General features: G+C 55.0%; 11 protein-coding genes across 11 annotated transcripts; 6 read left to right on the top strand and 5 right to left on the bottom strand.

Moving 5' to 3' along the window:
- Nucleotides 1-425: 425 nt before the first annotated feature.
- BDV59DRAFT_194270 (glycosyltransferase family 4 protein) lies at nucleotides 426-2,764 on the top strand (the record flags this gene model as incomplete). The annotated part of the gene is made up of 2 exons (XM_073692367.1): nucleotides 426-1,697; nucleotides 2,015-2,764. The coding sequence occupies 2 exons, from the start codon at nucleotides 426-428 to the stop codon at nucleotides 2,762-2,764; spliced, it is 2,022 nt and encodes a 673-aa protein (XP_073546343.1).
- Nucleotides 2,765-5,969: 3,205 nt separating this feature from the next.
- On the top strand, nucleotides 5,970-7,783 carry BDV59DRAFT_182070 (uncharacterized protein). The gene is made up of 2 exons (XM_073690328.1): nucleotides 5,970-6,837; nucleotides 6,945-7,783. Exons 1-2 carry the CDS (start codon nucleotides 6,427-6,429, stop codon nucleotides 7,365-7,367), a joined length of 834 nt encoding a protein of 277 aa, XP_073546342.1. The 5' UTR covers nucleotides 5,970-6,426; the 3' UTR covers nucleotides 7,368-7,783.
- BDV59DRAFT_203481 (GNAT family N-acetyltransferase) lies at nucleotides 7,708-8,241 on the bottom strand (the record flags this gene model as incomplete). Its single annotated transcript, XM_073694278.1, has 1 exon — nucleotides 7,708-8,241. One exon carries the CDS (start codon nucleotides 8,239-8,241, stop codon nucleotides 7,708-7,710), a length of 534 nt encoding a protein of 177 aa, XP_073546341.1.
- Nucleotides 8,049-10,444, top strand: BDV59DRAFT_66063 (rRNA (cytosine-C5-)-methyltransferase RCM1). Its single transcript, XM_073696861.1, has 2 exons — nucleotides 8,049-8,609; nucleotides 8,660-10,444. The coding sequence occupies exons 1-2, from the start codon at nucleotides 8,412-8,414 to the stop codon at nucleotides 10,082-10,084; spliced, it is 1,623 nt and encodes a 540-aa protein (XP_073546340.1). The 5' UTR covers nucleotides 8,049-8,411; the 3' UTR covers nucleotides 10,085-10,444.
- BDV59DRAFT_203479 (uncharacterized protein) lies at nucleotides 10,154-11,594 on the bottom strand (the record flags this gene model as incomplete). The annotated part of the gene is made up of 4 exons (XM_073694277.1): nucleotides 10,154-11,142; nucleotides 11,188-11,256; nucleotides 11,304-11,434; nucleotides 11,488-11,594. 4 exons carry the CDS (start codon nucleotides 11,592-11,594, stop codon nucleotides 10,154-10,156), a joined length of 1,296 nt encoding a protein of 431 aa, XP_073546339.1.
- A 628-nt stretch (nucleotides 11,595-12,222) lies between these two features.
- On the top strand, nucleotides 12,223-14,972 carry BDV59DRAFT_66050 (uncharacterized protein). Its single transcript, XM_073696860.1, has 3 exons — nucleotides 12,223-12,903; nucleotides 12,961-14,072; nucleotides 14,129-14,972. The coding sequence occupies exons 1-3, from the start codon at nucleotides 12,536-12,538 to the stop codon at nucleotides 14,896-14,898; spliced, it is 2,250 nt and encodes a 749-aa protein (XP_073546338.1). The 5' UTR covers nucleotides 12,223-12,535; the 3' UTR covers nucleotides 14,899-14,972.
- A 73-nt stretch (nucleotides 14,973-15,045) lies between these two features.
- Nucleotides 15,046-15,775, bottom strand: BDV59DRAFT_203477 (glutathione S-transferase family protein; the record flags this gene model as incomplete). The annotated part of the gene is made up of 2 exons (XM_073694276.1): nucleotides 15,046-15,657; nucleotides 15,722-15,775. The coding sequence occupies 2 exons, from the start codon at nucleotides 15,773-15,775 to the stop codon at nucleotides 15,046-15,048; spliced, it is 666 nt and encodes a 221-aa protein (XP_073546337.1).
- Nucleotides 15,776-16,681: 906 nt separating this feature from the next.
- On the bottom strand, nucleotides 16,682-19,135 carry BDV59DRAFT_182048 (potassium channel family protein). Its single transcript, XM_073690327.1, has 3 exons — nucleotides 18,619-19,135; nucleotides 18,431-18,569; nucleotides 16,682-18,379 (listed from the first exon to the last, which is right to left on the bottom strand). The coding sequence occupies exons 1-3, from the start codon at nucleotides 18,912-18,914 to the stop codon at nucleotides 16,754-16,756; spliced, it is 2,061 nt and encodes a 686-aa protein (XP_073546336.1). The 5' UTR covers nucleotides 18,915-19,135; the 3' UTR covers nucleotides 16,682-16,753.
- A 1,450-nt stretch (nucleotides 19,136-20,585) lies between these two features.
- Nucleotides 20,586-22,188, top strand: BDV59DRAFT_208984 (putative xylosidase/arabinosidase; the record flags this gene model as incomplete). The annotated part of the gene is made up of 2 exons (XM_073695307.1): nucleotides 20,586-20,739; nucleotides 20,798-22,188. 2 exons carry the CDS (start codon nucleotides 20,586-20,588, stop codon nucleotides 22,186-22,188), a joined length of 1,545 nt encoding a protein of 514 aa, XP_073546335.1.
- A 598-nt stretch (nucleotides 22,189-22,786) lies between these two features.
- Nucleotides 22,787-24,496, top strand: BDV59DRAFT_208983 (putative hexose transporter; the record flags this gene model as incomplete). Its single annotated transcript, XM_073695306.1, has 3 exons — nucleotides 22,787-23,389; nucleotides 23,444-24,072; nucleotides 24,130-24,496. 3 exons carry the CDS (start codon nucleotides 22,787-22,789, stop codon nucleotides 24,494-24,496), a joined length of 1,599 nt encoding a protein of 532 aa, XP_073546334.1.
- A 274-nt stretch (nucleotides 24,497-24,770) lies between these two features.
- On the bottom strand, nucleotides 24,771-26,202 carry BDV59DRAFT_182047 (lignocellulolytic auxiliary activity family 9 protein). The gene has a single exon (XM_073690326.1). The coding sequence runs from the start codon at nucleotides 26,071-26,073 to the stop codon at nucleotides 25,048-25,050; it is 1,026 nt and encodes a 341-aa protein (XP_073546333.1). The 5' UTR covers nucleotides 26,074-26,202; the 3' UTR covers nucleotides 24,771-25,047.
- Nucleotides 26,203-27,454: the final 1,252 nt, after the last annotated feature.

The following is a 27,454-nucleotide window of genomic DNA, read 5'->3' as shown; positions in this document are numbered from 1 at the left end:
AAGAGAGGGGGAATGCAGGGGGCAGGAGGTTTTATAGATGTTGATGTATAGAAAACCCCCCCCCCCCCCCCCCTTTGCAACATGCCAGGCTGCAAGTGAGACCCTGCACATGCAGCATCACCGCGGGGTCGTTCTCGCCACAGACCCTGCACGATCATCTCTTCATCTGCGATGTTGTTGCACGCGCCAAATCATGTCCGTTCACTGGAGGACTGCTCTCTGCTCCTCATCCATCCCCTCCCCCACGTGGTCGGGTGAAGCCCTGAGAAGAGCAGCCGGCGTGTGGATGGACACACGCATGATCATCATCCACGGGCAGGACAATCTGGAGGGCGGCCGACTATTAATGCCTCATGATGGCACATCGGCCGTCCTGGTAGATGCTTTGGCGCGCTCTGCTCGTTCTGCTGGGTGCATTGTTCGTCATGGCTCCAAGCTTCCCGAGTGTCCTCCGCTCCAAACGCATCCTGCTCACCACCGAATCGTTCGGCCCCGTCAACGGCGTCAGTCGCACCACCACCAGTCTGGTCGAGTATCTGCGTCGCAATGGAGTCGATGTGGTGGTCGTGGCGCCGCAGTTTGAGGCCGCGCGGGAGATCTCTGTCGCCCGCGATCTTCGTCTGCCGGGCTATCCCTTGCCCTACAACCCGGATCTGACCGTGGTGTATCCATTCCGTCTGGACGACGTCTATCGCCGCAGTTTCCAGCCGGATATCATCTATGTCGCCAGTCCGGCGTCACTGGGCTTCCAGGTGCTCCTGCAGATGCGTCAGCTACAGAGACCTCCCGTGGTGCTGTTGAACTTCCAGACGGACCTGTCTGCCTACAGCGAGATCATCTTCCCGGCGCCGCTGGACCGCTTCGCTGTCTGGCTCCTGGCCACGGTGCAGGGATATCTCTTCCGCCATCCCGCGGTCCACACGGTCTTCTATCCATGCGCAGCAGTGCTGGCCTATCTGAAGACCGCCGGTGCGCCGGTCGAGAGATCCGTCCGTCTCGGACGCGGCGTCGACACGGCGCTGTTTCATCCCTCTCGTCGCGACGACGCCTACCGCAAGGACATCGCCCCCAACGGTGAGATCATTCTGGTCTGTGTGTGTCGTCTGGCACCGGAGAAAGGCTTCGAGTTCCTCGCGGGCGCAGCGACGAGACTGGCCGAGTCCAAACTTGCCTTCAAACTCCTCATCGTCGGGGGGAATCGCAATCCCGCGGTCGAGACGCGCGTCCACCGTCTGTTCGACCCTGTGCGAGCGCATGTCATCTTCACTGGCTTTCTCACGGGTGTCCCGTTAGCCCGCGCGTACGCTTCTGCCGACGTCTTCCTGCACTGCTCCGTCACCGAGACTTTCGGGCTGGTGGTGCTGGAGGCCATGGCGAGTGGGCTGCCGGTGATTGCGCGCAACCAGGGCGGACCGTCCGATATCGTGCAGCACCAGCAAACCGGGTATCTGGTTCCCCCAGATGATCTGGACCGGTTTGTCGCAGTCACTCGCGAGGTGTCCGCTCACCCATCGCTCCGGCCTACCCTGGCGGCGGCGGCCCGGCGGTATGCAGAGGAGACAACGTGGGAGAAGATCAACCATCGGGTGGCGTGCCAAATGGCAGCGGCGTTGGAGCAGCGGGCGGATGGCGGAGAGGACGCCCAACAGGCGAGGATGGTGTTGTCCATGGGCGAGAGGCTACGCATGACAGCGGCTGTTCTGCTGGTGTATCTCATGTGGTTGATCGCAGTCGTCCCTTTGATCATCCACGGCCACCGAATCCTCCCAAAGACTCTGCGTTGGCTGCGATTCCCTCTCGGCCAATGCCTGAGGTAGCTACTCCATCAGACCGTAGATGTCCGGGGACGATTACGAACCGGAGAACGTGTACATGAAATACCCCTCTAGCAATGCCATTCCATACAGAACAACTAGACCTACAGCCGGACCGGCTCCTTATCCGACGCCACCATCAAATGGCCCTCCACGACCAACGAATTCTTGCAGGATCTCCGCAGGACAAAGTCTTCCAGGTTGCTCAGCGTCACCGACGCAATCTCCCGCAGCGCCTCATCCGTAAAGAACGCCTGATGGCCGCACACCAGCACATTGTGGAACGTCATCAGGCGCATCAGCATATCGTCATGGATTATTTCCCCCGAGTGGTCGTTGTAGAACAGATTCCCCTCCTCCTCGTACACATCCAGCGCCAGCCCGCCCACCTGGCCGGTCTTCAGCGCCTGGATCGTCGCCCGAGTGTTGACCAGTCCGCCGCGCGACGTGTTCACCAGCAGGGCGCCCGGCTTCATCCGCGCCAGCGTTTCCTCGTTGATGATGTGCCGGGTGCTCTCCGTCAACGGACAGTGCAGGCTGACGATGTCGCTGTGGGCCAGCAGCGTCTCCAGATCGACAAACTCGCCGTACTGGCGGAACTCGTCGCCGCCAAACGGGTCAAACGCCAGCAGCCGGCACCCAAAGCCGTGCATGATGCGCGCAAACGCCAGGCCGATGCGCCCCACGCCCACCACGCCCACCGTCTTCCCGCACAGCGTCAGGCCCAGGAATCCCTCCAGGTTGAAGTTGCCCTCGCGGACGCGGTTGTACGCGCGGTGCGTCTTGCGGTTCAGCGTCTGGATCAGCGCCACCGCGAACTCGGCCACCGCCTCGGGCGAGTAGCTCGGCACGTTGGCCACGAACAGGCCCAGCTGCTCCGCCGTGCCGAGGTCGATGTTGTTGAACCCGGCGCAGCGGAGGAGGATGGCCCGCACGCCGTAGCCGTGTAGCGTGTGGAGCACGGGGGCGCTCAGCGTGTCGTTGACAAACACGCAGACGGCATCGCTGCCCTGAGCGAGTGAGACGGTCTCGGATGAGAGGGCGAATGAGTGGTAGATGATCTCGCAGAGGGCCGGGTGGTCGTGGTCGCGGACGGTGTCTAGGTACTGTCTGTCGTAGGACTTGGCGCTGAAGACGGAGAGCTTCATTTTGATCTTGATGTCGCCTACCGACTGTTGTTTCTGTCTTTTGTTTGAAGACGCAGGGTCAGGGGCGTGATGGGTAGTTGATGCCTGCCTATACGGATGGTAGTTTAGTTGGCAGTGCGAATATGGTAGATGTCACAGTATGACGTCGTAGACTGAATGCGGCCACGGTACCTTTGCGTGGGGACCAGGTACCCTTTAGCTGGGTTTTGGTTGATTATTACGTGGCTGCTAATTTCGTTTGATTACTGGGCTTCAATCATCCCTGTTTGTGCTATAATGCAGGGTGTATAGTTCTTGGCCGGGTGTTGGTGTTGGCCATGATAGCCGCGAGGTCGACAAGGAACTACCCTTCAGAGATAATAGGGGTGCTGTTGTCTGTTTCCGATCCCAAGCTCTTGTATATATTCGATACACGGTGGCATAGGGGTTCCATGCTCTCTGCTCTCTGGGTGTATATATCCGCGCGTCTGGTCTCCTGGGAAATGCATCCAGTTCTAGCCAGCGGGGAGTACATTAACTGAGTCCCATGAATGTACCAGACAATTCAGAGCGAAGCGAGTTAATGCAGTTTACCATTCTCAGGGACTTTGCTCAAGCCCCGTGTCCAACAGGTTATGAGCCCGAAGATATCTATGCGCACCCGGTTATTGAAGACGCAGCATGTTCCGGTCATCTCTATTCTCTACGCTGCCAGTTAACCCGTTAGTGCTATTGAGGATGTGAGTGAGAGCTTCATATTCATCATAGATGAGTTGCTAAAATCTGGTGTTCATTAACTTAGGATGGTGGACACTGGTCCGGTCTCCGGATCCCGCTTCCCGCTAATTCACCTACTATCTTTACTCGCAGTCTTACTCTGGTCTATAAGATCCTGCTCTATGGTCCTCGAAGACTTTCTAATCAACTTAAGCCTCCCACTGCAAAAATCACTCGTCCGACGGCGACTTTAGGGGTCTGAAAAGCACGGACTACGAGCTCGATGGGGAAAGCATCACTGAGCATCGTCTTGCTCAGTTCGTGGCAGGAGAAGTAGACGGAGAAAACGTCGATGCTTCCGAGAAGGTGTGTGAGGACTATCACCGTACGGGCTGTTTGGAGATACGTCCTGAAAGGGAAATTTTCAGCCCCTGGGATAAACATGAATTGACAAGGGACAGGCCGAGACCATTTTCGACAATGGCACTGGAAGAGTCTAATCAACTTCCACGCCGGCATGCCATACAAGGGCATCGTCCAACCGGTCTATGGCCTGTACCGGACCTAGGCCGCCCCAAGAACATCTCCCCGGTCACCCAAATCGTCGTGCGCACAGCCCCCAGCACTAGGTGGTCAGTGACCGCCCGATCGAGGTGAAATCAACAGACGGGCCATTCAAGACTTCTACAAGAGCTCCGAGGATTGGGAACTCTGACAGAACCGGGGTCATTTGCGGGAGACGAGAGGTCGTAGCCGGTGCCCGAACGAGGATCGGGTAATCGTGCTATTTTGGATAACCTGATTTGGAACGTTAGAGAAAAGTACCGCCGATACGGCGAACTCGACTCTGAAGAAGGTTCAAATCGCAAGGCCCAATGACCGGTCAGTCTTATATGAAGGGAGTTTAATTGAGAGAGGTCAAGAGGCCGTCTTCGTGAGATTATAAGTTAGCGACTAGTAGGAATCACAAGTCCCATGTCGGGAAGGTTCCCCGGGGACTTCTCTAGAGTGGAAATATCCCCATCGCCTAGGGTTAGCCACCACCTCGCAATATCCTCGTACGCCCAAGGGCTCTCTTCTGGTTGAACAGCATGTACTACCCCAGTCCCGGACTTCTGATACCGATGAGGAGGTGGAGATGATGGAAGGTAGCTGATGGCGAGGAAACTGTCATAAATACACGAGACATACTTGCCAGTGGGTTGACGGGAGTTGGCAATTGTCATTAGGATAATGGCGATATTTTGTACTGTACACTTCAGTTTCACCAGTTTAGCGTACTTTGCGCCTCTTGCATTGTGGTGATTGCTGATTGGTGTAGGTCCGTCAGATGGTCGAATCCGGGGATCACGTGGAGTTCCGATGTGGTGAGTAGGACTCGGACTTGGCGCGGATCGCTGTCGGCGGGAGAATGGAAAGGGATCCCAGCACCGCGTTCGCGGGGCAATTGGGACGGGACAACCGCTGGTGGTGGATTTCCCAGTGTTAGAGCGGGATCGGCGGGATTCGAGAAACGGTGCCGAAGGTGGTGCGCTGGGGGGTTCCCAGCCAGCTTCCTCAACCGAGGGAGATCCGCCTTCAAATGACACGCGAGCAATTACTAGGGAGATGAGCCGAGTCGGTAACCCGCCCGGGGCAGGATTGCCTAAGGAGGCAGGATGGCGGACGACTAGGAGACCATCAGTGGAGACAACCAGAGAATGGGAAAGGGATCGGCTGGGTGAAGACGAGCTCCGCGGAAGGGAACCGTGGGAGGGATCGGGAATACCGAATTGGGAGATGATGGATATCGTCTTGGTAGTAGATGAGACTGCCGGAGGGCGTATACAGAGGACTCAGACTTATCCTCCGTGTGTAGATGAGGTGCCTAAGAGCAGTAGACAGTATTATGAGGAGGCAGTACGGGGTATGGAGTAGTCAGTCCAGCGTAGAGAACTACTCCCGAACGACACTAGTACTACTCCAGTACTACTACAGTGTACCTCGGGCAGTCACGAGTGGTGACATAATGGTCGGGGCCGGGACCAATCAGCGGCGCGTGCAGCAAATGGGACCAATCAGGACACGCCGATAGCAAGCCGTTGAGGCGACCAATCGGGGTGGAGTGGGTCTCTCTAACAGTTTCCTGAACGGGCTAGTGGTTTCGAGGCGGGATCCGGATGAATTCATTCTTCGTTCATCCTGATTCATACAATCGGGCCTGATACGGAGTCGGGACGAAGACAGACAGAGGATTGGGAAGAATCCATGCTCCAGCGACTTCGACAGAAAGGGTAGTAGGCTGGAGGCTTGATATGCTGTCCTGCGTAATTATTCATGGATTCGTCCAGTTTGGATCGGTGGGGCGGCCCAACCGCTCGGACAGCCAATCATCGTCGACCGGATTCTCTCCCTTTACAGTCTCCTATACGAGTCGAACTCGCGGCAGGAGGAGAAGGAACAAAAGGAAAAGAAGGACGGAGAGTCGGGGATCGAGGAGAGAGAGAGAAAGAAGGAGACTCCTCGAATCAATACGATCAAGATCCGAGTGCATCCAAAGAGCGGTCAGGGATGCAGGCAACCTCGGGAAGCGATGAGGGCATGGAACCGGCATGGAACACTAAATAATCCTCCGTCCCCGCCTTGCCACTATCCTCTACTTTACACCCTGCACACCTCTCTCTACTCCCTACGCTCTCCTCTCCTCTCGTCTACTCTCCTCTACACACACACTCACACTCACACTCACACACGCTCTCCTCTCTCCTCACCTCCTTCTACTCGTCCCCATGGCGACTCACGTTATCACCTCCCCCCCAAATCAAATCTCCATCTACGGTCACCCGTCCCCCGTCAACTCCAACTCTACCACTCCCACCAACAACTCGCCCACCTCCCCTCGTCAACCCTATCTCCCGCTCGCGTCCCGCCAGCTACGCCCTCCCAAGGGCCCTCTCTATGTCCCGGCCGCGCTCCGTCCCACCGAGCGTCCCCAGAAGGCGGCCTCCTCGCCGCCCACGCCGCCTCGCAGCATCCTCGGCTCCGTCGACAGCGTCCCCGACGACCACGATTCCATCAGTCGTCGGTCCACTCTCGAAACCGCCTCCACCGCCAGTGTCAGTAAACTGGCCGAGGATGAGTGGATGAAGTATGAACATCTGGGCGAGGTGACCGGTTCGCCCACCAGAGACCACTGGAAGGTGAGCGCTATATACCCTCTCGCTCCCGCGATGGCGTGCTGCTGCGAACCGGGCACCTAATCTCGCATCATCCCCCCAATCCTCCATCCCATGCTCACCCACTCCAGGCCGACTCGGCCTCGCCCAGCTGCGACTCTCCCACCTGTCGCTCCTCGTTCGGTCTCTTCCTGCGCCGTCATCACTGCCGCCACTGCGGTCACGTCTTCTGTTCCTCCCACACGCCCCATCTCGTCCCCCTCGACCAGGATGCGCGCTTTCATCCCCACGGGGTCCCTTCCCGCGCATGCAACCTCTGCTGGCACGCCTACCGCCGCTGGGAGGAGTGCCGCTCCGACCGGCTGAACAAGATCCAGCAGCTCCTCGATGCGCAGAATCAGCCCTCCCCCGCGACGGTCGCCGAACCGGACCCCCCCAGCCGCGCCGACGCCTCGCAGGACGAGGACGCCAAGAACGCCCTGGCGGCCGTCCTGGGCCAGAGCACCGAAATCGCTGCTAGTGTGCCGCGGGGCTGGAACTGGAGCACCTTCTAATTCACGATACCCTACCCGCTACTTCCTGCCGCTTAATCTCCTCCTCTGGCAGCGCTTTCCCATACACGAGTGCTAGAACGTTTGCTTTCTGTCGGTTACTGTCTCGGTTCGGATCCGGTTGGAGTTGACTTGGTTGCTTTTCGATCGTCATAGAGGCGGGAGGTTTTCTTATTTCGTTCTTTTCCTTGACTGTCCGAATACCCCGTCATTGTTCAGCGACGATCTGTTGCGCTTGCTTGGTTGTTTCTCGTTTCTGGCGTCTGGCTGCATAGGTATAGAATGCATTTTACTGCCTGTTTCCTGATGCCGCCTCCCCCCTCGGCGTAGACTCTAGACTCCATCACTGTCCTCGTTTCGTCCCTCCAACCTCCACCCGCCGCCACATCCCCACATGCGCAATCCCATCCTCCTCCCACTGTCCCATCGCCTCGTCTCGAACAAATCCCACCCGTCCGTACACCCCCTGCACCGGCACCTGCGAATGCACCATCACCAGCCCCTTCCATCGCGCCCCGGTCCCCGCCTCCAGGCGGTCGGCATGCATCTGCGCCCACGACACGATCGTCTGCACCAGCTGCGACGCGATCCCCCGCCCCCGGTACGCCTTCACCACCGCCACCCGTCCAATGCGCACGCGGGGCTCCTCGTGCTGGCCGCCGGGCTCGACCGCCGGCGGCGGCACCAGGCGCGCGGTGGCTACTGGTGACGTCCCCTCGTACACCACCCAGTGCCAACTCCGCGAGTCCTCGGCGTCGACTTCGAGTTCGAGCGGGATGTGTTGTTCGTCGACAAAGACGGCGATGCGCACCGCCAGCGCGTCGCGGAACCGGGGGGATGAGGGCTCCGTCGGGGGGAGAATGTGTGTTTGGAGCATGGTGATTGAGCGGAGAGAGGAAAGTAGAGAGGAGAAGGAAGAGGAACAGCAAGAGGATTCGGGGAAGGACCAGACAGTGCAAACACAACAAACACCGCAAATTTCTCCAAATCAAGAGCTCACCACCTTCTTCCTCTTTTTCTCTCTCTCTCTCTCTCTCCCAACATCCAATGTCGCTCTACCACGACGCCGTCAGCGTCCTCTTGGCCCCCGCCGCCGGTGGCTCCTTCAAATCGCGCCTCTACTCCTCGCGCTCGCTGCGCGCTTCCCCCGCGCAGATCTACGCGCTCATCGTCGAGGCCGCCAAATGGGACATCGTCCTCGCCGAAGTCATTGACAATGCCCGCATTCTGCAGCTCGAACCGAAGGTATCTTCATCCTCTGCGTCGTCCACCCCCTCATCTGACTAACCGACCAGCTCACCCCCCTCCTCGCCCTCCTCCTCGTGCACGACCACCTCCTCGCCAAGAACGGCATCGCCGCCCCGTCCTCCCACCCGCTCCGCCAGAGCATCGAGCGCCACAAGACCCGTCTGAGTGCCGAGTTCGTCAAGGCCCGCGTGCGTCGTCGCTGCGCCTCCGTCGCTGCTCTTAAGGACGCCGTCCGCCGCGAGAAGGCCGTCCGCGACCCCGCCGCCCCCGTGTATCCGCGCTGGGTGCGCGTCAACAACCTGCGCTCGTCGCGAGACGCCCAGCTCGCCACCACCTTCGCGACGCACACCCGCGTCGCCTCGCTCGCCGCCTTGGACCACCCCGACTCCCCCGATGCCCACACGCTCCTCCTTGACCCCCACATCCCCGATCTCCTCGCTTTCCCGCCCCGCGCCGACATGTCCACCCTCCCGGCCTACCGCCGCGGCGACATCATCCTCCAGGACAAGGCCTCGTGTTTCCCCGCGTACCTCCTGCTCGGCGACGAACCCGACGTCAACGCCTGGTCCGGCGATCTGGTCGACGGCTGTGCCGCGCCGGGGAACAAAACAACCCATCTGGCGTCGCTGCTGGCGAAGCGCAAAGCGGCCCAGGACGACGACACCCACCCCCACATCATCTCCATGGACGCGTCCCCGCTCCGCGCCAAAACCCTGCAGAAGATGGTCGCCACCGCCGGCGCCGATCGCACCGTCACCGTCCTCCCCGGCCAGGACTTCCTCGCCCTCGACCACGCGGACCCCCGCTTCCGCTCCGTCGCCGGCCTTCTTCTCGACCCGAGCTGCTCCGGCAGCGGCATCATCGGCCGCGATGACGTCCCGCGGCTGGTGTTGCCCGCGGACCGGTCCGCGACGGCGCGGGGTAAGTCCGCCGCGCGCGGGAAGAAAGGCAATCCGCGACCGGTGGAGGCGGATCCGCCGGCAACGGACGCCGGCAACGCCGAGGACGAGAACGAGCTGGCCACCGCGCACCTCGACCCGGACCGGCTGACGAAGCTGTCCAACCTGCAGACCCGCATTGTCGAGCATGCCCTGGGGTTTCCCGCGGCCGTCCGCGTGACGTACAGCACGTGCTCGATCCATCTGGTGGAGAACGAGGCTGTTGTGGCGCGCGTGCTGGCCTCCGATGTGGCGCGCCGTCGGGGATGGCGCGTTTTGCGTCGTGATGAGCAGCCGGAGGGGCTGCAGAGGTGGACCCATCGGGGGATCCGGAGGGACCCGTCGGCGGCCGACCTTACAGTGGATCTGTCCGACGAGCAGTTGGAGGGGTGTTTGCGGTGCTGGCCCGGTGACGAGGAAGGAACCGGGGGATTCTTTGTGGCCGGGTTTGTTCGAGATGGACCTTGCGATGAGGCGGAGGAGGAGGATGATGATGATCAGGAGGATGAGGAATGGGAGGGCTTTTCGGACTGAAGGAATAGACTACACTACGACTCGTGCGAGATGAGTGAATGATTTATGATGTGATGACAAGCAGCACCGTTATGAACCTAGGAATGCGCGCGCTTTGTGTCGCTGGCGCGCATCCGTGTATACGTCCAGTTTGGCGGCCATGAGGAACACCGTCGGCGGCTCCTCCGTCGTCGCCTGCGTGAACCGCACGTCCCAGTGTCCGTTGCGCACGTACCACACGTCCGGCAGCTCGGAGTCCACCCGGCGACGCTTCGCGGGGACGGGCGCATCCGTCGAGATGGTCGGGTCGTGGAACGCATCGGCGGGCGCCATGGACACGCCATCGACGGTCAGGTCGGTGGTGGAGGTGATGGCGGCGAGGACGCGCGGGGGCGATGCCGGCGGGCCCGCCTCCGCCGTCGCCTTCCCCGCGATGATCTGGGCCAAGCTGGCGAAGCGCGCGCCGGTCAGCCCGAGGAATTTCGGCTCGCCGGTGAGATTCCCCGGGGTCGGGAGGATTGTGCTGTCGCTGCCGATCTCCAGGATGAGATCGTGGGGGTTCTCGTCGACGAACGGCCGCGCATATTGGACGCGGAGGGCGCCGGTGGCGAGACCGGCTTCCGGCGGAGCGAGGCGAATGCCCGACCGCCGCACGTCCTCGAGCCGGAGCAGGATCTCCGATCGCGAGGTGCTGGGGCTGACGCTGATGTGGTGGGGGATGAGCTTCTGCTCCAGGCCGCGGAGGTGGAAGTAGCGACAGTCGCGGAGGAGCTCGGCGCGATGGGTCTCGTCGCGGATCTGCAGCGGGTAGCCGCGTAGGAGGTGGAGGAGCTGGGCGAAGATGTCGCCGGAGCGATTGGGGACGCTGGGCGGGATGATGGCCGGGGGGCGCAGGAGACCGTCGCGGTTGAGCCCCGGGAAGACTTCCGTCGGGGAGGCGAAGAAGGCGCCGAAGCCTAGGGTGAAGAAATTTGGGGAGTCCCCGGGACCGGAGAAGATGTCGCGGGGGATCTTGAAGGGGCGGTCGCCGATCTGAATGATGATTTCGGATTCGAAGAGCTGGGAGATGAGTCGGGGTACTGGGGAGGGTTAGGCGAGGCACTGGGTGGGGATGGGGCTCGTACAGCTGTAGAATTGAGCGTCGGCAAAAAGCTTCACGAAGGCCTCGCCGTCTTTCGGCTGCACATGGTATCCTGCGGGGTGTCAGTGAGGGTCGAGGATGGTGACGACGGTGGAAGACCTTGCAGATGTCGCGCAATGTCCTTGAAGGTGGTGGGATCGCGGTCAATGTAGAGCGTGCGGATGTTGGAGCCATCACTGTTGGCGTGTTTCCACTGCTCCTCGAAGAATCGCGAGAAATACGAGGGAGCTCTAGGAGGTTTAGTGAGTTCAGCCGAAGGAAGAGGATGATGGCTGGGGCCCACTGACCATCGGAGGCGATGGAAGCGCCAGACAAGCGAAATAGTTCGGTTCCAATCTGGATGGAGAAGACTTTTTCGGGCGGGAGAGAGGGAGGTTTAGGGGAGGTCATTGTGGGAGATGGAGAGGAGAAAAGGGAGAAGTGGAAGGTGAAGTGGAAGTTGAAGATGATGATGAAGCTGACGTGAGGATGCGCCTGACCGCCTTCTGTTTGCAGCTCAAGGTCGAGTACACCAGCGCATGCGTATGCAGTATATGCGGTAGACTACAGTGGACTACCTCGTATAGACTAGTAGAAACTGGGGTAGAAACGGCTATCGATGAATATCGGCAGAATACTTTTTTGATCGAGGATACTTCACCTCATACTATATCCTTGATAGATTCGAACAGAGTATGTTGGCTGTATAGATCGTGGATTACATAATCCTTTCTTCCCCTTCATCATCTTCTTCTGCAACTCTTTTTCTTCTCCATCTCCTCGCATCATACCATCATACTCTCGTGGACAACCTTCAGCTGAACCTTCTCTCCACCTGTCGATCCATCCGCAGGCGAACCCTCACTGGATCAACCCTCTCCTTAACCTCGACCCACATCTTGTGATCTGAACGACGGTGCCTCGGTTGCAGCTGGGTCAACCAGCTTCTCGTCGGTCCCTCCATTGGACTTCAATTCGATCTATGCATCTCTGTGCATAGAGAGGGGTTCGTACTCCCTCGTGATTCGATACCCTGGACGATCACTGACCAGCTCATCAGGACGAGGCCATCTCCATCGACATCTGCAATCCCCACAGCGGATGGACAATCGCTGAAGCTCCCCCCGTGGCTTCCCTAAACTTCCCCGCTATGCTACTCCTCAATCGGGAAATCAACCGTCGGTCGGCTTCGCAAGTCCTTCCCGTCTGGGCACAAAACACATGGGGGCTGCTTCTGCAGACAACGCCCTCTGCCCACCCTATAATTATATCTCATACCCCGTCTCCACCTCCACTTATCGCCTTTGTCCGCCCTGCTGTCTCTATCGTTAGTACCATCATCCACGGTCCCCATGACTGACCAGGCCGTCTACACGCCTCTGGACGTGGCTCTGCCACCCGTCCCGACCAAGGAGGTCTTCTCCGAACTGCAATGGAAGACCCTGCTGGCCCTGGCCGACTCTGTCATCCCCTCCATCCGCACGCCGTCTGCGCCCAAGTCCCCCGTCGCCAAGGTCATTTCCCAGTCGGACTATGATGCCGCCCATTCGGACTTGGTCGCGCGAATCCACAGCCCGGACGCCGCCGCTCTGGCGACCAGGTATCTGGAGGAAAACGCTTCCTCAAATCCCGGCTTCCGAGATGGCGTGCAGCGCCTATTCTCCCAATTCGTCCACGAGGAGGGTCGGAATGGCATCAGCCTTATCCTGACAGCGCTCAAGTACGTTTCCTTCCTTTCGGTCAGTCTTCCGGGCACTTAGCTGACGGGGTTATGCAGTACCAAGGCGGGCTCTTTGATCCTCACGGGATCCATGACCCCCGTCCAAAACCAACCGCTGGAGGTCCGGGAAAAGATCTTCCGCGGCTGGGAAACTTCCCGATTGCCTCCCTTACGCGCGGTGTACCGGGCCCTGTCGGGCATCTTCAAACGGACGTGGATTATCTCGAGTCCCACCATCTGCCCCGTCCTGGGATTCCCTCGAGTCCCCATCCATGGAACACCGGAAGAAGGTTTCCCCTACAAGTTCTTGCAAATCCCACCGGGCGATGAGCCAGAAACCATTGAGACGGATGTCGTCATTGTCGGTAGTGGTTGTGGAGGAGGTGTTACCGCGAAGAACCTGGCGGAGGCCGGCCACAAGGTGATCGTGGTGGAGAAGTCCTACCAGTACTCATCGCGGCACTTCCCAATGGGCTTCAATGAGGGTCTGAACTCTCTGTTTGAGGCCGGCGCAGCAACATCGACTGACGATGGCACCATGGGTATCTTCGCCGGTTCCACCTGGGGTGGTGGTGGCACTGTTAATTGGTCCGCCTCTCTTCAAACGCAAGGCTACGTCCGTCAGGAATGGGCCAACGGAGGCCTTCCCTTCTTCACGTCGTTGGAGTTCCAGCGCTGCTTGGACCGGGTGTGTGACCGGATGGGTGTCAGCGCTGACCACCAGAACCACAACCATCAGAACCGTATGCTTTTGGAAGGTGCTCGGAAACTGGGTTACGCGGCGAACCCAGTCCCCCAGAACACCGGTGGAACGGAACATTACTGTGGGCACTGCACCATGGGCTGTCACTCAACCGGCAAGAAGGGTCCGACGGAGAGCTGGCTCGCCGACGCTTCCAATGCGGGCGCCACCTTCATGGAGGGCTTCCGGGCGGAGAAGGTCCTCTTCAAAAATACCAAGGGAGGCCAGGTTGCCTCTGGGGTTGAGGGCACGTGGACCTCGCGGGACTCGTATCTGGGACTTTCCGGGGAGGGTGCTCGAAAGCGCAAGGTCATCATCAAGGCCAAGAAGGTTGTCGTTTCGTGTGGTTCCCTGCAGAGTCCCTTGCTCCTGCTGCGTAGCGGACTCAAGAATTCGCAGATTGGCCGGAACCTCCACCTCCATCCTGGTAAGTTCAGACAGCTTTTCTTGGCTCTCCCTGGCCACGATCACTGACTGGTGCAGTTGTCCTGGCGGCTTCAATCTTCGATGAGGAAACCCGGCCCTGGGAGGGCGCCTGCCTGACCACCGTTGTGAACGAACTCGAGGACATGGACGGCAAGGGTCATGGCGTCAAGATCGAATGTGTCACCATGCTTCCTCCCGCTTTCTTGCCTGCGTTTGGATGGCGCGATGGCCTCGACTACAAAAAGTTCGTGGCGAAGCTGCCTCACATGAGCGGCTTCATCACGCTGACCAAGGACCGTGATCCCGGTCGTGTGTATCCTGATCCCGTTGATGGACGGTGCCGCGTCGACTACACGGTGTCTCAATACGACCGTAAACACATACTGGAGGCGATCGCGGCCAGCGCCAAGATCGCCTACATCTCGGGCGCAAAGGAATTCCACACGTCCTATCGCGACATGCCCCCTTTCATCCGCCCGGTGGATGCAAATGCCGACGACGCAGAGGGTATCAATAACGCAGCCCTCCAGTCGTGGCTGGCGGAACTCCGCCGCAAGACTTTGGATCCCGAGCGGACCCTGTTCGCCTGTGCCCACCAGATGGGCAGCTGCCGCATGGGCAAGTCGCCACGGTCGAGCGTGGTCGACGCTGACTGCCAGGTCTGGGGCACCAAGGGACTGTACGTCATGGATGCATCGGTGTTCCCCAGTGCGAGCGGCGTCAACCCGATGATCACCAACATGGCGATCGCCGACTTTGCCAGTCGGGGACTGGCCAAGACGCTATCGAAGGAGAAAGGTAACGGACCCCCGGTGGCTCGTCTGTAGTTGTTCCTGCGACGGGGTGTGTATTATGGCTTAATTGGGTGATTGTACGGATATCCCTTATATATTATTCTTAGGAGCGTGTTCCCACCGGATGTAATCCAATTCCATTCATAATTCATGAGTCTACTCACGATCTCCAGAGATCGTCTAAGCCTGAGGGGTCTCCCGCTTCTCGATGTACTTCTGCTCGCCGAAGGCCTGCTTCACACCCTCCGCCTCAATGGTGCGCTTGTACCAGGACATAAGGTTGGGGTACTTGGCGCGCATTTCGGCGTCAATCGCGAAGACAAATCCCCACTGCAGCGCCGAGGCCACCGTAATATCCGCCTGACTGAGCTTGTCTTCGGTAGCAATCCAGGTGCGTCCCACAAGGGCCTTCTCGAGGTACGCAAGCGACCGCTCCAACTTCTCCAGCGCAGCCGTCTCCGTGGCCGCGTCGAACGCACGGAACCCCACCCGCGGGAGGACGAGCTGGACGACAGGCGCGATAGCCTCACCATCAGCGAAGAGAATCCACTGTTGGATGAGCGCACGCTGGGCGGGCGTCGCGCCCATCAGCTGCTGAGCGGCCGGGCCGCTCTCGGCAATGTATTGGGTGATGGCATCGGACTCGACCAGGAGGGTGCCGTCCGCTCCCTCGAACGCCGGCACCTTGCCGAGGGGGAACTTGGCCAGAAATTCCGGGGTCTTGTTCGTCTCCATCATCTTGAACTCGGGAATTTCGAGCTCCAGGCCGTTCAGGTTGGCGGCGGCTTGGGCCTGTCGCCTGTTAGCAGGAATGCCTTGTATAGGGATGCGGGGGATGGAGCGGGACGCAACGCACCTTGACAACCCGAGGGTTGTTGGGGTAGGAATAGATCTTTCCGAAGGGAGCCATTGTAAGGGAACTATAGGACAGATATGGAGGAATGGAGAGGGTGGTTGAGAGAGCGGTCTGCATCAGCAGGAGCGGTTTTATACTAGTGACGGATCCCTGGAGGTGATTACAAATGCTGACACTCCTATAGTGGGGTAGAAGCCCATCGAAACGGAGCAGCTTGCATTCCGTCGTGTAGGACGAGATCCTTGTCTCTAGGGCATCGTAGGAGGTCGGTCTGGTTGCTGTATACTCCAGGTGAAGCTATACTGAGATGGCTGCCAATCATGCGCCTCTATCTTTCCCCGCGATGGCGTCAGAATGCTTATTCGAACCGCCACTCATCCCTATATACGCCTGAAGCACGGAATCCACACTTCCACCATCTCACGCCAGATCCAAGAGGCATTGCATAGCGAGAATGGATGCACCCTCGGTCCCCCTAATGCGCCAGGATCCTCCAATGGCCAGGGCCTTCTGGATAATATTGATTGCGGTACTCAACGAAGGGCTTCAGCTCCTGCACGAGGCCGCTTGCTTCCGCTCCCACTAGTAATTGAGCAATGCAATGCCGAGTGATGCGTCGTCGGTCAATAGTGTAGCGAGTCTTCGGTGGGATTCGGACAGCTTTCGTTTTCCTTCGCTTTCGGGCCATTGGCGACTTTTGTTTTCAAACCCAGATCTACGAATTTCTGTCGACTCGTAGGGTCAAGGGGATTCTCTTTGAACACATTGATAGGTACATCCCCTTCGCATTTGCTCAGTCTGACACGAAAGTGGATTCTAGGACTAGGCGCTTTTCTCGCTCAGTATGTCTGCCATGCTGAGCGTATGAGGTCACCCACTTCTGGCTGCCTATGTCTAGGGGGGAAGAAGGACAGGCATATATAGATAAAACCATCACAAGCAATAACCAACAAAGCAACATGGATATCATTGAGCATGTAGTCACTAGCAAAACACAAACCTGTGCATGGAATTGCAAACAACGAGTGATATTCACTCCCCGTATTTCACATCCTGTTCTTTCCGTAATGTTGGAGCATCTTCATCATCACCCGGCCGAGCTGAAGATGGGTCCATTCGCCCCTGCTGAGAGACATACCGAATGATACTCTCGCATAATCGGTTCAGAACCCATTCCGGCTCCGTCTGCCCTGCGACCAACGGGCTCCTCGGCCCAATCCAATCCCAGTTAAGTACGCCGTATTCGTCTTCATTAAGAACCGGCCCATTTGGATTGGGGTCGGTGAATTGGATCATCTGCGTAAATTCAACCCACTCTTCATAGCTGTATTCCTTCGGCTGACCGGTGGTCGCATCTTGAGCTGTTCGTTGGATGGCATAAGCAAGTCGAAGTGCCAGCTCTTGCGCAGATGGGCTCTCGTCTGTAGGCTTCTTCTCAGAAGATCGAACAGGTTGTGTGGAAGGTCGCGACGTAGAGGATGTGTCTTCACGCCCCTGTTCGAGATCCGTAGGACCAACAAGAAATCCCTGCTCCACGCATTTTCGCTCCTTTCTGCGTTGCAGGAGTGCTGCGACCAACGGGATTTTATTGATGAAATCCTTGTACACGCCTATTTGGGGCAGAACCGTCCAATCGGCGACTAAGCTGGTTGCCCGTTTGAAGCCCGCGACGATGGTGTCGCTCATCTCGGAGATTAAAGTGGTCATTGTCGGGATGGCCAACAGCGACCACACCACAAAGAACGGTCGGCTTGCATTGGTCTCGGGGGTGATATCTCCGTACCCGATTGTCAGGAGGGAGCAGAAACCAAAGTAGAGTGCTTCAAAATACGTCAGGTTCTCCTGAAGCGCCCAAAACACGGCCGCTCCGCACGTCCACAGGATCCCGAACGCGATCACACTCATAATCAGTCGGAACCACCGGCGGAAATACGCCGTTTCACTCTGGATAGCGCGCATTGCGGCAAACCGATCCTTTTCTTCCTTCATCTCCCCTAGCGGCGACCGCCCGATGGAGGTGTGATATACGGCCGTGATGGTGCTGGTGATGGGCCGTCTGCGGGAGTAGTGCGGCCGATATGCGATCTGGGTGGTTTCCCGATCGAGCCCGTTGTTCTCCCCTGCCGGGGGGTGCAGGTTCTCGAGGGTGCTGGCGTGCTCGTACGTGGCGCGTCGTCGCTTCTCGATGTGTTTTCGGAGAATGTTAGTGTCCTGGATCTCGCGGAAGAACTTGTGGATGCTGTTGACCACGAGACCCAGGATAACCATCCCGATCACAGTGTAGGGGAATACTAGGCCCCTGCCGACGGAGCTCGACGCGGTTATGTCGCCGAAGCCGAGCGTCAGGATTGTGATGTCGGAGAAATAAAGCCCGTCGGCGAAGGATACCCCTATCACCCGCTGGAAAATTGCAGCGCCGATGATCAGCCAGACCCCAAGTGCTGTCGTCTGCAGGATCAATGTGCGCTGGTGATCCGTGAGCGCGAAATGCTGTGGGTAGTGCCCGAGCAGGTACCCCGTTATGTTGACCATCAAGATGGCTGTGAGGAAGGCGTACTGTACTGCCGCGATGACCGCATACCAGTATGCCTGGGAGTAGACCTGGCTGGATGAATCCGGGCCAGTATAAATAGCTGTAGCAGTGGTGGCTGCAATTAACTAGTGTGCGTTATTAAGATGCCCGTCCATGAATTGCATATGGTCGCTTACAATACTCATCGAGAGCGCCCACAGCACGATCGATAAAGGCAATGCAACAATATATCGGACAATCCTCGTGAAATTGAACAACAGGAAGATATTTCCCGCCACGCCGCAAGCCAGAGAACTAGCATTAAGTGCCAGACACCTGCCAGTGTTAATAAAATCGCGACATTGTTTCCACCCTAGTCACGAACCATGAAGGGTCTTTGATAGAAACCTCTCGAGGGTCCCCACCTGGGGCAGGCACAATTTGGCTCTTCCATGGCATTGCCAGTGCAACAATCGACATGACATTGGCAAAAGGGGCCGTTGTGGCAGCTACCAGAGGGATAGCCGTGGACGCGAACCACCAGTCCTGGGGCTCGTCGTCATCCGGGGCTCGTAGATTGAAAGAACTGCGTAGTTCCGCCCAGAGTGAAGGCTTTGCCGGATGGAATGCATTGTGCGGGAGGGTACGACCACCAAGCTTCTCCAGCTTGCGGGGACCCATCTCCGACGTGCTTGAGATCTCCGGCAAGAGTACTTATCCAACTCTAGAGTGGTTGTCTGCTCATGTGGTGGAGATAGGACATGGGTCCTGCCCCTATCTGTCCAGACTGGTGGTGGAAGATGGAGGTTTCACTGCCAGCAGGCTGATTTCCCAGGCAGACGCCTGATCGACTGTATGGCATCACAGGACGTCTTTCCTTGGAAGACTGCGGAACTGACTCGGCATAAAGCGAGGTTCGGGTGATCATCATAGTACTCCACCTTTTTGCCATCAACGTCGTGCTTAGTCATCGGGGGTGTAACTAACTACGTACATCTTTGGGAATAAACGCAGGGCCAATATTTCATGTGACTGTTATAATATGGTTCATTTGGCGAGTATACTCTTAGTTTAACTTCGAAGGCATATACTCAGCATTAAGATGCATAGTTCGATGGACAAGTGGAGAAGTAGAATTATCTGCTTCGTAGGTGCAAGGTTACAGTGAACAATACTATTACAAACCACCGAACTGTACCTAGCCTATTGATGTAATACATTGTTAACATTATTCTCAGAGAAAAGAGTAAATTTTACTTTGGTCTTGTCGATGAACCTGGCCCAAGTTAGAGGCCACTGCCACAGGTTGATCACGGGAGAAGACTAACGGACGTCTTGATGTATGGAACGAGAGTTAATAGTAACTAAAGTACACAGCTATCTTTATTTATTGTTACTCTGTGTTATAGGTTGTGTTATAAGCAGATGGCTTGAGTCTGTCAGTTATCGCCAGCCTCAACCCCGCAGTACCCCGCAAGAGGTCCCACAGCAGTGTCAAGATACACCTGGTGTACAGTGTACTTCTGCCTGAGCATCTTGACAAAATAAACATACTAACTACTCCGTGCTTTTGGGCTGATTGTCCACAACCGCGATGCCTAACCAGAGAAAGTGGTATTTCCGACAGGCCTGTCTCAATTGCAGGTCGACCTTTCCACCCACCGGTCTAATTCGACATTGGAAACTTACAAAGAGAAGAAGGAAAAAGGGCTGATGCCCTGCTGAGAGGCCAGCTCGTTCAACTTGTGTTCGGTTTCACCAGGCATGTAACTATGGACCAGGAATCCGCTCCAATCAGTATGTGGATGGCCACCGATCTTGTCGCAAGAGAAACTATTAATGTGATAAATAGAACAAATTGGCGAGTCTAGAGCGACAGATAGACCTTATACTACATGGCAAAAGGCGGCAGCCTTCTCCTGAACAGTTTAATCGAGGTTCACACTTGCCCCCTGAAAATCTCCGCCATACCATCCAGCAACAGCCCCAGTCCAGACCCTATTCCACCTCATAAAAAATAGCACACACCGTTTATTGGGTGACGTAAATTGTATTGAGCCGGATTTTGGATTTGGAAATCTAGAAACCGGGGTCCAAAAAAATTATGATATCTCCCACTTTACGTACTTCATAAAAGCCAAGAGGTAATGGCCGAGCAAGATATGATACTGTCGGGTAAATTGGAAGAAGCAGCAATCTAGCTAAGGCTGAATTGGCCAACTTATCCGGGATTTCGCATTTATATTACTTGGGACGGGGCAACAGGGTGGCTGGAATCCCGAGAACTTAAAGCACTAGGCCTAAAAATCTCTATATACGTCAATAAGATTACTTGGCTCACAACTCCAAGAAATGACCTCAATCAACCCCATTATTCCAGGCTTTGCGCCGGACCCATCTGTGGTGAAGGTAGCAGATTGGTTCTTCCTCTGCAACTCGAGTTTCCATCTGTTTCCGGGTCTACCAATATATGCATCCCAGGATCTTGTTTCTTGGAAACAAATAGGTTAGTACCGGTTACCATATATATATCCTAAACTATGGCTTATACGCAGCGCAATTAGGCAATGCCATCAACCGCCAATCCCAACTCAGCTTAAGAAACTCGGACACTAGGCTTCATCCGCTGGAGGATAAAAATGAGGTTCTTGTTGCCAGTGGCGGATTGTACGCACCCACAATCCGATACAAGGATGGCACGTTCTATATCGTTTGCACCAATGTCATAAACACTGGCCCTAAAACCAACACAGCTAATTTTATTATTTCAACCAATGACATCTGGTCAGACTATTGGAGTGACCCTGTGTACTTTGAGTTCGACGGCATTGATCCCAGCATTTACTTTGACGAGGAATATGGGAAGGTATACATCCAAGGATCTGCTGGTCCCGGGCCATATACAACCATCAATCTATTCGAAATCAACCTGGTCACCGGTACCAAGATTTCGGAAGAAAGAATCATATGGCGAGGAACCGGCGGTATATATCCAGAAGGTCCGCACTTGTACAAACGCAAGGATTGGTACTATCTGCTTATCGCGGAAGGTGGCACTCACGATGGTCATATGGTGACTATGGCCAGATCGAAAGATATCTGGGGCCCATATGAGGCCTCTCCAAATAACCCAATCCTGACAGCACGAGGCACGGATGAGTATATCCAGTACACTGGCCATTGTGATATTTTTGAGGATGATAACACCGGAAGGTGGTGGTGTACATGTCTCGGGGTGCGAAAAGATAGTGGAGGTCGCTTCATTATGGGCAGAGAGACACACATCACTCCTATGGTTTGGAATGAGGAGTGGCCTGTTATTGAGCGGGTAAAAACGTCGCCACTTGGCCTCGACATGAATCTGATATCTCCTCGATTGGTGACAAAGCCCAGTGTTGACTTCGTCTACATTCGGGACCCTGTTGCGAGCAACTACCATTTGATCGACAGTACATCAGGAACAATATTAGCATCTCGACCAGATCTTTCTCACCCGCAGATGAGCCCGTCGTTTATTGGAAAGAGACAGCGTCTATTGAACGGCAGCAGCAGTGTGAGCCTTCACAGCATCCATAACGCCTCGCAATTAAGTAAGCTCCGGACGGGGCTGGCATGCTACAAGGATGAACATCGATACGTTTGGATATACTATGACACTGCGGAGAACACGGTGTCTATGGAGTTGGTCAACAAAGCCAAGGGAATTCGACGGACCGAAAGGCATGAACTGAGAAGCCGCCCCGTTTGTGTGCATTTCAGTATTAAATACTCTGAGCAGAGCTATCGGCTGGAGTACTCTTCTGCAGAAACAGCCACTCAATCCTGGGTGCATGTGGCAACTGTCGATACGTTGGATATGACAGGGCCTGATTTTACGGGCCCAATTCTCGGCGTATGCGCATTTTGCGAGACTGATGGTGCGGAAGTTGAGTTCCAGAACCTGGCTATTGATTAGATGGATATCATGCTCGTCAAAAATTCTAACTCAATGGAAATAATCACTTCCTCCGGTTGAATATCTTACCCGGGTGGCATGCCACAACCAACACTTGCATACGGATCCGGCGTGTCGTCATAATAACCGATTGGAGAGAGAGGATGGCTCAATCAGGATACATAATCTCAAAAAATGCATGGCATTCCTTCAACTCTGGGCACCGGCTGTTTTTCGCTTTTCGAATTGCCGACAAGTCAACCCTATGGTGGGATGTGGTGTTTCTCCGGCGGGATCTCACGCTAGAGACGCGCCACAAGAGAATGAACAGGGGTCTTGCTCCCTAAGCGACTCTTTTGGTAGGCGTTGTATTACTGCCTTATACGCTTATAGGTACCCCAGACTGTCACACGAGCTTCCCCATGGGGACGTCCTTTTTGTTATTATAGCCACCTATGCGGCCCAATACTATGACTATAGCCTAATTTGCTCCTATAGAGTTGATCCGCATATATAGATCGCTCATGGTTGTATAAAGAAGCGACATGTTCCTATAACATAATTTATAGTATCAAGTGAAGTGACAGTTACTGCCGTACTACGTCTGAGAACCGCCAGCATGGGTTTCCGTCTCCGCCCTCCTAAGCAGACTCGAAGAGTTGTGCCCCAGAAGCCTACCAAAGGACATTTCTTTTTTGCGCACAAGGAATTTGCCCGCGTACCCTGGTGGAAGCGACGGAACATGCGCAATCTATACATTTACATCGTTATCTTGATTCTCACGAACACCGCAAACGGGTTTGATGGGTCAATGATGAACGGTCTAAACACGCTTTCATACTGGCAGGAGTACTTCAATTATCCTCGAGGGGCGATTCTGGGTCTTTTCAATGCGTCGATGAGCCTTGGGTCTCTTATTGGTCTTTTTGCTGTCCCATACCTGATCGACTGGAGAGGCCGTAAAATGGGACTAGTGATTGGGTCTCTGATCATGTTATTGGCTGTTGGATTACAGTCAGGAGCAAGGAATTTTGGAATGTTTGTGGCGGCGCGCATTGTTATTGGCTTTGGTGACTGTATTGTGCTTGGAAGTGCTCCTCTCCTAATTGCGGAGATAGCGCATCCGCAAGACCGTGCTGTGCTGGTGACTCTGAGTGGTGCTTCTTACCACTCTGGTGCATTCATCGCAAGTTGGGTTACCCTTGGGACCCTGTCGATTGAGGTAAATTGTTATGAACATTGCGAGATGCACTCCCTTACTAACATCTATGTGTAGAGTGACTGGTCTTGGAGGCTTCCGAGCTTGTTGCAAGCTATTTTCACCGTGGTCATTGTGGCTGGCGTGTGGTGGATGCCAGAAAGCCCCCGCTGGCTAATATACAAAGACAGACACGCGGAAGCTCTGGCTATCCTTGTGAAATATCATGCAGAAGGAGATGAACATGACCCATTCGTGCAGCTTGAATATGCCGAAATCAAGGCTGCTATTGCGCTTGACAAAGATACCGGAAACACGGGCTGGATCGACTTCCTGCGATCCAAAGGCAATCGCAAAAGAATCGCCCTGATTACCGCCTTGGGGCTCTTCAGCCAATGGAGCGGTAACGGGCTCATCTCCTATTACCTCAAATACGTTATGGATAGCGTGGGAATCACAAAGGCAGAGACACAGTTGGGCATCAATGCTGGAATGAAGACCGAGGGACTTGTCACAAACTTCGTTTTTGCGTTCTTTATCGAACGCCTGGGGCGACGACCGATGTACCTGGCATCAACGATCGGGACTTTTCTCGTTTTCAATGCCTGGACCATCGTCTCGGCACGGTACGAAATTGCGCCAAATAAAAGTCTGGGGTACGCTTTCGTTTTCTTTACTTTCTTGTACGGCGTCTTCTACGACATCAAGTAAGTCCACACCAAGTCTCTCTTAGAAAATTGCGACAATTCTCACACTGAAAACAGATCTGGTCTCATGGCAACGTATACTACTGAGATCCTCCCCTATGGTCTCCGTGCTAAGGGCTTCACCTGGCTCAATTTCTGCGTCACCGGCGCGCTGTTCTTCAACCAATACATTAACGCGATTGCTCTTGACGCGATAGCTTGGAAGTATTATATTGTTTACTGCGTTTTCTTGGCCTTCGAAGTGTATGTGATTTTCTCATTTCTGATAGAGACGCGGTATACGCCCATGGAGGAAATCTCCAAGTACTTCGACGGAGAGGGCGCAGTGGACGTTGGTGAGGTTGCGACTGCCGATATGAAAGAGAAGGGCTTTGAGATGGAGACGAGTAAAGGGGCCGCCGTACATGTTGAAAGGCAGGAGTAAGATAGTGCTATAAGTTATCTTGGTTTATGTGGTTATTTAAACTCTGTTTCATCTTGGATATATGACGTTTGATCCTAGCTATGTTTAAACCGCATATTATTCGCATAATCGCATGTTGCAGTGGACTCATGGCGCCAAACGAAAACGAAATTGGAGCTCTATGTACGGAGTATTAGTTGCCGTGATAGCTCCATTCACCCCACTTGGATGCATCGAGGATCATGTGTATATGAATTGTACGAAGTATTTACGGTAAGTTCGTGTTCATATTGACTGGCATTTCTATCTCTCGACTTGCAGAACAGGACCTACCCTACCTTTGTCCCTGGAGGAGATTATCAATGTAAGGGAATAGCATATCAACACAAATGATATTGAGTTCAATGGTTTATTGCATGTTTAATGTGTTGGGCCAGTCAATGACTTTTCACAGCTAAGTATACATGACGGTGCGAGGCAAACTCAGCCTCAATGCCGAAAAAAAGCTGTAACCCCGGACCATGCGGCTTTGTAAAAAATGGTGACACGATCACCAAGGAAACCCTTCGAGGCTAGACACACTGGTGATACCAAGGGTTCCACTGCTTACAAGTTGTTCCCTCTTCACAGGAGCTGGCTCCATTCCAGTTAACTCCGCCACATTGGTAGTATTTCTTGATGGTTCCAGTAGATAATGACTGGGAAGCGGTAATTTCAGAGCTAGCAGCTGGCTTACAGGCGGTTGCAAATGTCGTTGGGACAATAGATGTGGTGCTTTGGATGAGGGGTTGCGCAGCAATCGATGTCGCAGCGGGGAGTTCGACAGCATTGGTTTCAGGAGTGGTAAGCTGGGAAGCGCTCGGATCGGCAGCTTTGTCACCATTTCCCTCAACCCAAATAGATGGTCCGGGAAGATTGTACGAGGTTGGTGTTGGGTAGTATATGTTGAAATGAATGTTCGGGTCATCGGGCTGGTAAATCCCTGGAATCTCGGCTACCTCGACAGGAGATCCATCTCCAGACCCAGTAACCTCGATCTGGGCACAGGTGAAATAAAATTCCGCGTTTCCCGAGAAGGCACGGTGGAGACCGATATGTTCAACACGGACAAGGTACTGGCCCTTGGGCATATCGTTGGGCATTTTAAATGAGACCGTATCCTTGCCCCAAGTGCACCAGTCGGTATCTTCCAAGCCATCCGAGATATCACTGCAAACGCCTTCCTGATACACCTTAAACCAATCTCCGGAGCCATCGTAGGTGGTCACATCGCCAGGGGCTTTGGACATGTAGATCTGGAGGGGACCTGGGTGTTTCATGGTGGCTCCGTATGCGAGTTGGAAGCCAATCTCGGTGCCAGGGGCAACAGTATACACCTTGGTGGATGCTGCAGCGTCCATGGAGCCTTGATTGCAGCGAAAGTCGTTGGTCAGGATGTCTGACGCCAAGGTGGGCATGTAACCATTGCTATTTTTGCGGATGTACTCAAAGTCGTCTGAGACGGTTCCATCCACCAGGAACTTAGAGAAAACATAGTGGCCTGAAGACAACTGTGTCACGCCGGCCAGCAGCATAAGGACTGAGGATAAAAATTTCATTTTGAAAGAAAGTTTAGCGACGTCAAGTCGAGATGAAGCGAGAGCAAAAGATAGGATTAAAGGAGCTGCTTTGGAGAAGCAAGAAAGGAGAGAAATAACTGCGCAAAAGATTGAAGAAGCGACCGCTGGTGAAAGACAAAAGCCAGAATCAAGAAAGGGAAACTGTTCTTATAGGGCTGAGATGTATTTGATCAGCTGTCAGGTCGTATATGCAAAACACGATGTTTTACTTCCCAGTATAGGTACCAGCAGAGGCCAAGGATCTGTATCCACTGGGAAAGTGTCAAAAGGAACCCTCAATTTTGCTGGATTTTTAGGTAGGATTCATGGCTGACGAGGGTGAAACAAGCCGAGGCTGAAAAGCATTCGAGCCCATCTAATTCTCTACAAGGGTCCATCCATCTCTCCACCGGCCATAGTGAACTAGGTATGGGTCGCTTCTAGGCCAAGACATCTCGTTTCAAGTAGCGAGGGGAATGTAACCCAGTTCAAGCCATACTGCTATATCTGCTACTATATGCCTCGAGATAAGGATCAACGGTATCGTTACGCTTGAAGGGTGTTTTCACTATCTTTACGAAGTCGAGCGCTGAAGAAAGATCTGCTAAGCTTCCCATGAGGTGCTAGACTACGCAAGGTTGTTATTGTTTTGCCTTTTGTAATGACCATGAATCTTCGGGGAGGATAGTGCGCTTAGTTTATTCTTCCTCCACTGCAACCAAAAGGTACATTGGAGCAGGTCTGCAATGTAGTAGAATCCGCATCAGGTAGCCAAGAATCCATCCCGCAGAGTTAGTGTCTCCATCCTGGCCTGAGCTTTTGTCTGATAGCTACAGAAAAAAGCCCAATTAGCCTCTTTGATCCACCACGGCGTTAGCTGGTACAAATCTCCAAGTCGTGCAATCAGCCATAGACTCGTTCTTTTCTTTGCGCAATTTGTAGGTCTCCACTCTTTTTCTCTCGTCTCCAGGAAAACAAGTGCGAACAAGCAAAGCTTGTCCACCACTGCCAGTACTTATGCGACTTCCCTGCCTCCTGTTGCTACTCCAGCTCTGTTCAGCTAGGAGTGTCGGAGGAATGGGCACCTCGGTGCTCGCCCTGTTTGCCATTGACCTTCGCTATCTCTTCCCAATTCGTCTGTTCCATTCCATACAATCATTTGAGACTGTCGGACTGTCGTGTTCCTTCGGAAACCCGATGCGGCTGTTCTAGAATTCACTGGAGGCTTAGTTGTCGTATATGGCATATACATTCATTTTGCGCAGTCAAGTGCCAAACCACATTACCTTCCTAATGATCGATTTTGGTAACTCTTTTATACGCCGCACGGAACAGAACAGTCTTTCTGGCCAATTCGAAAGCCATCACTTGATGCTATTAC

The sequence above is a fragment of the Aspergillus ambiguus genome (assembly GCF_047715705.1).
Source record: "Aspergillus ambiguus strain CBS 117.58 unplaced genomic scaffold BDV59scaffold_24, whole genome shotgun sequence".
Classification (NCBI taxonomy): domain Eukaryota; kingdom Fungi; phylum Ascomycota; class Eurotiomycetes; order Eurotiales; family Aspergillaceae; genus Aspergillus; species Aspergillus ambiguus.
This window is presented reverse-complemented; position numbering and strand designations above follow the sequence as displayed.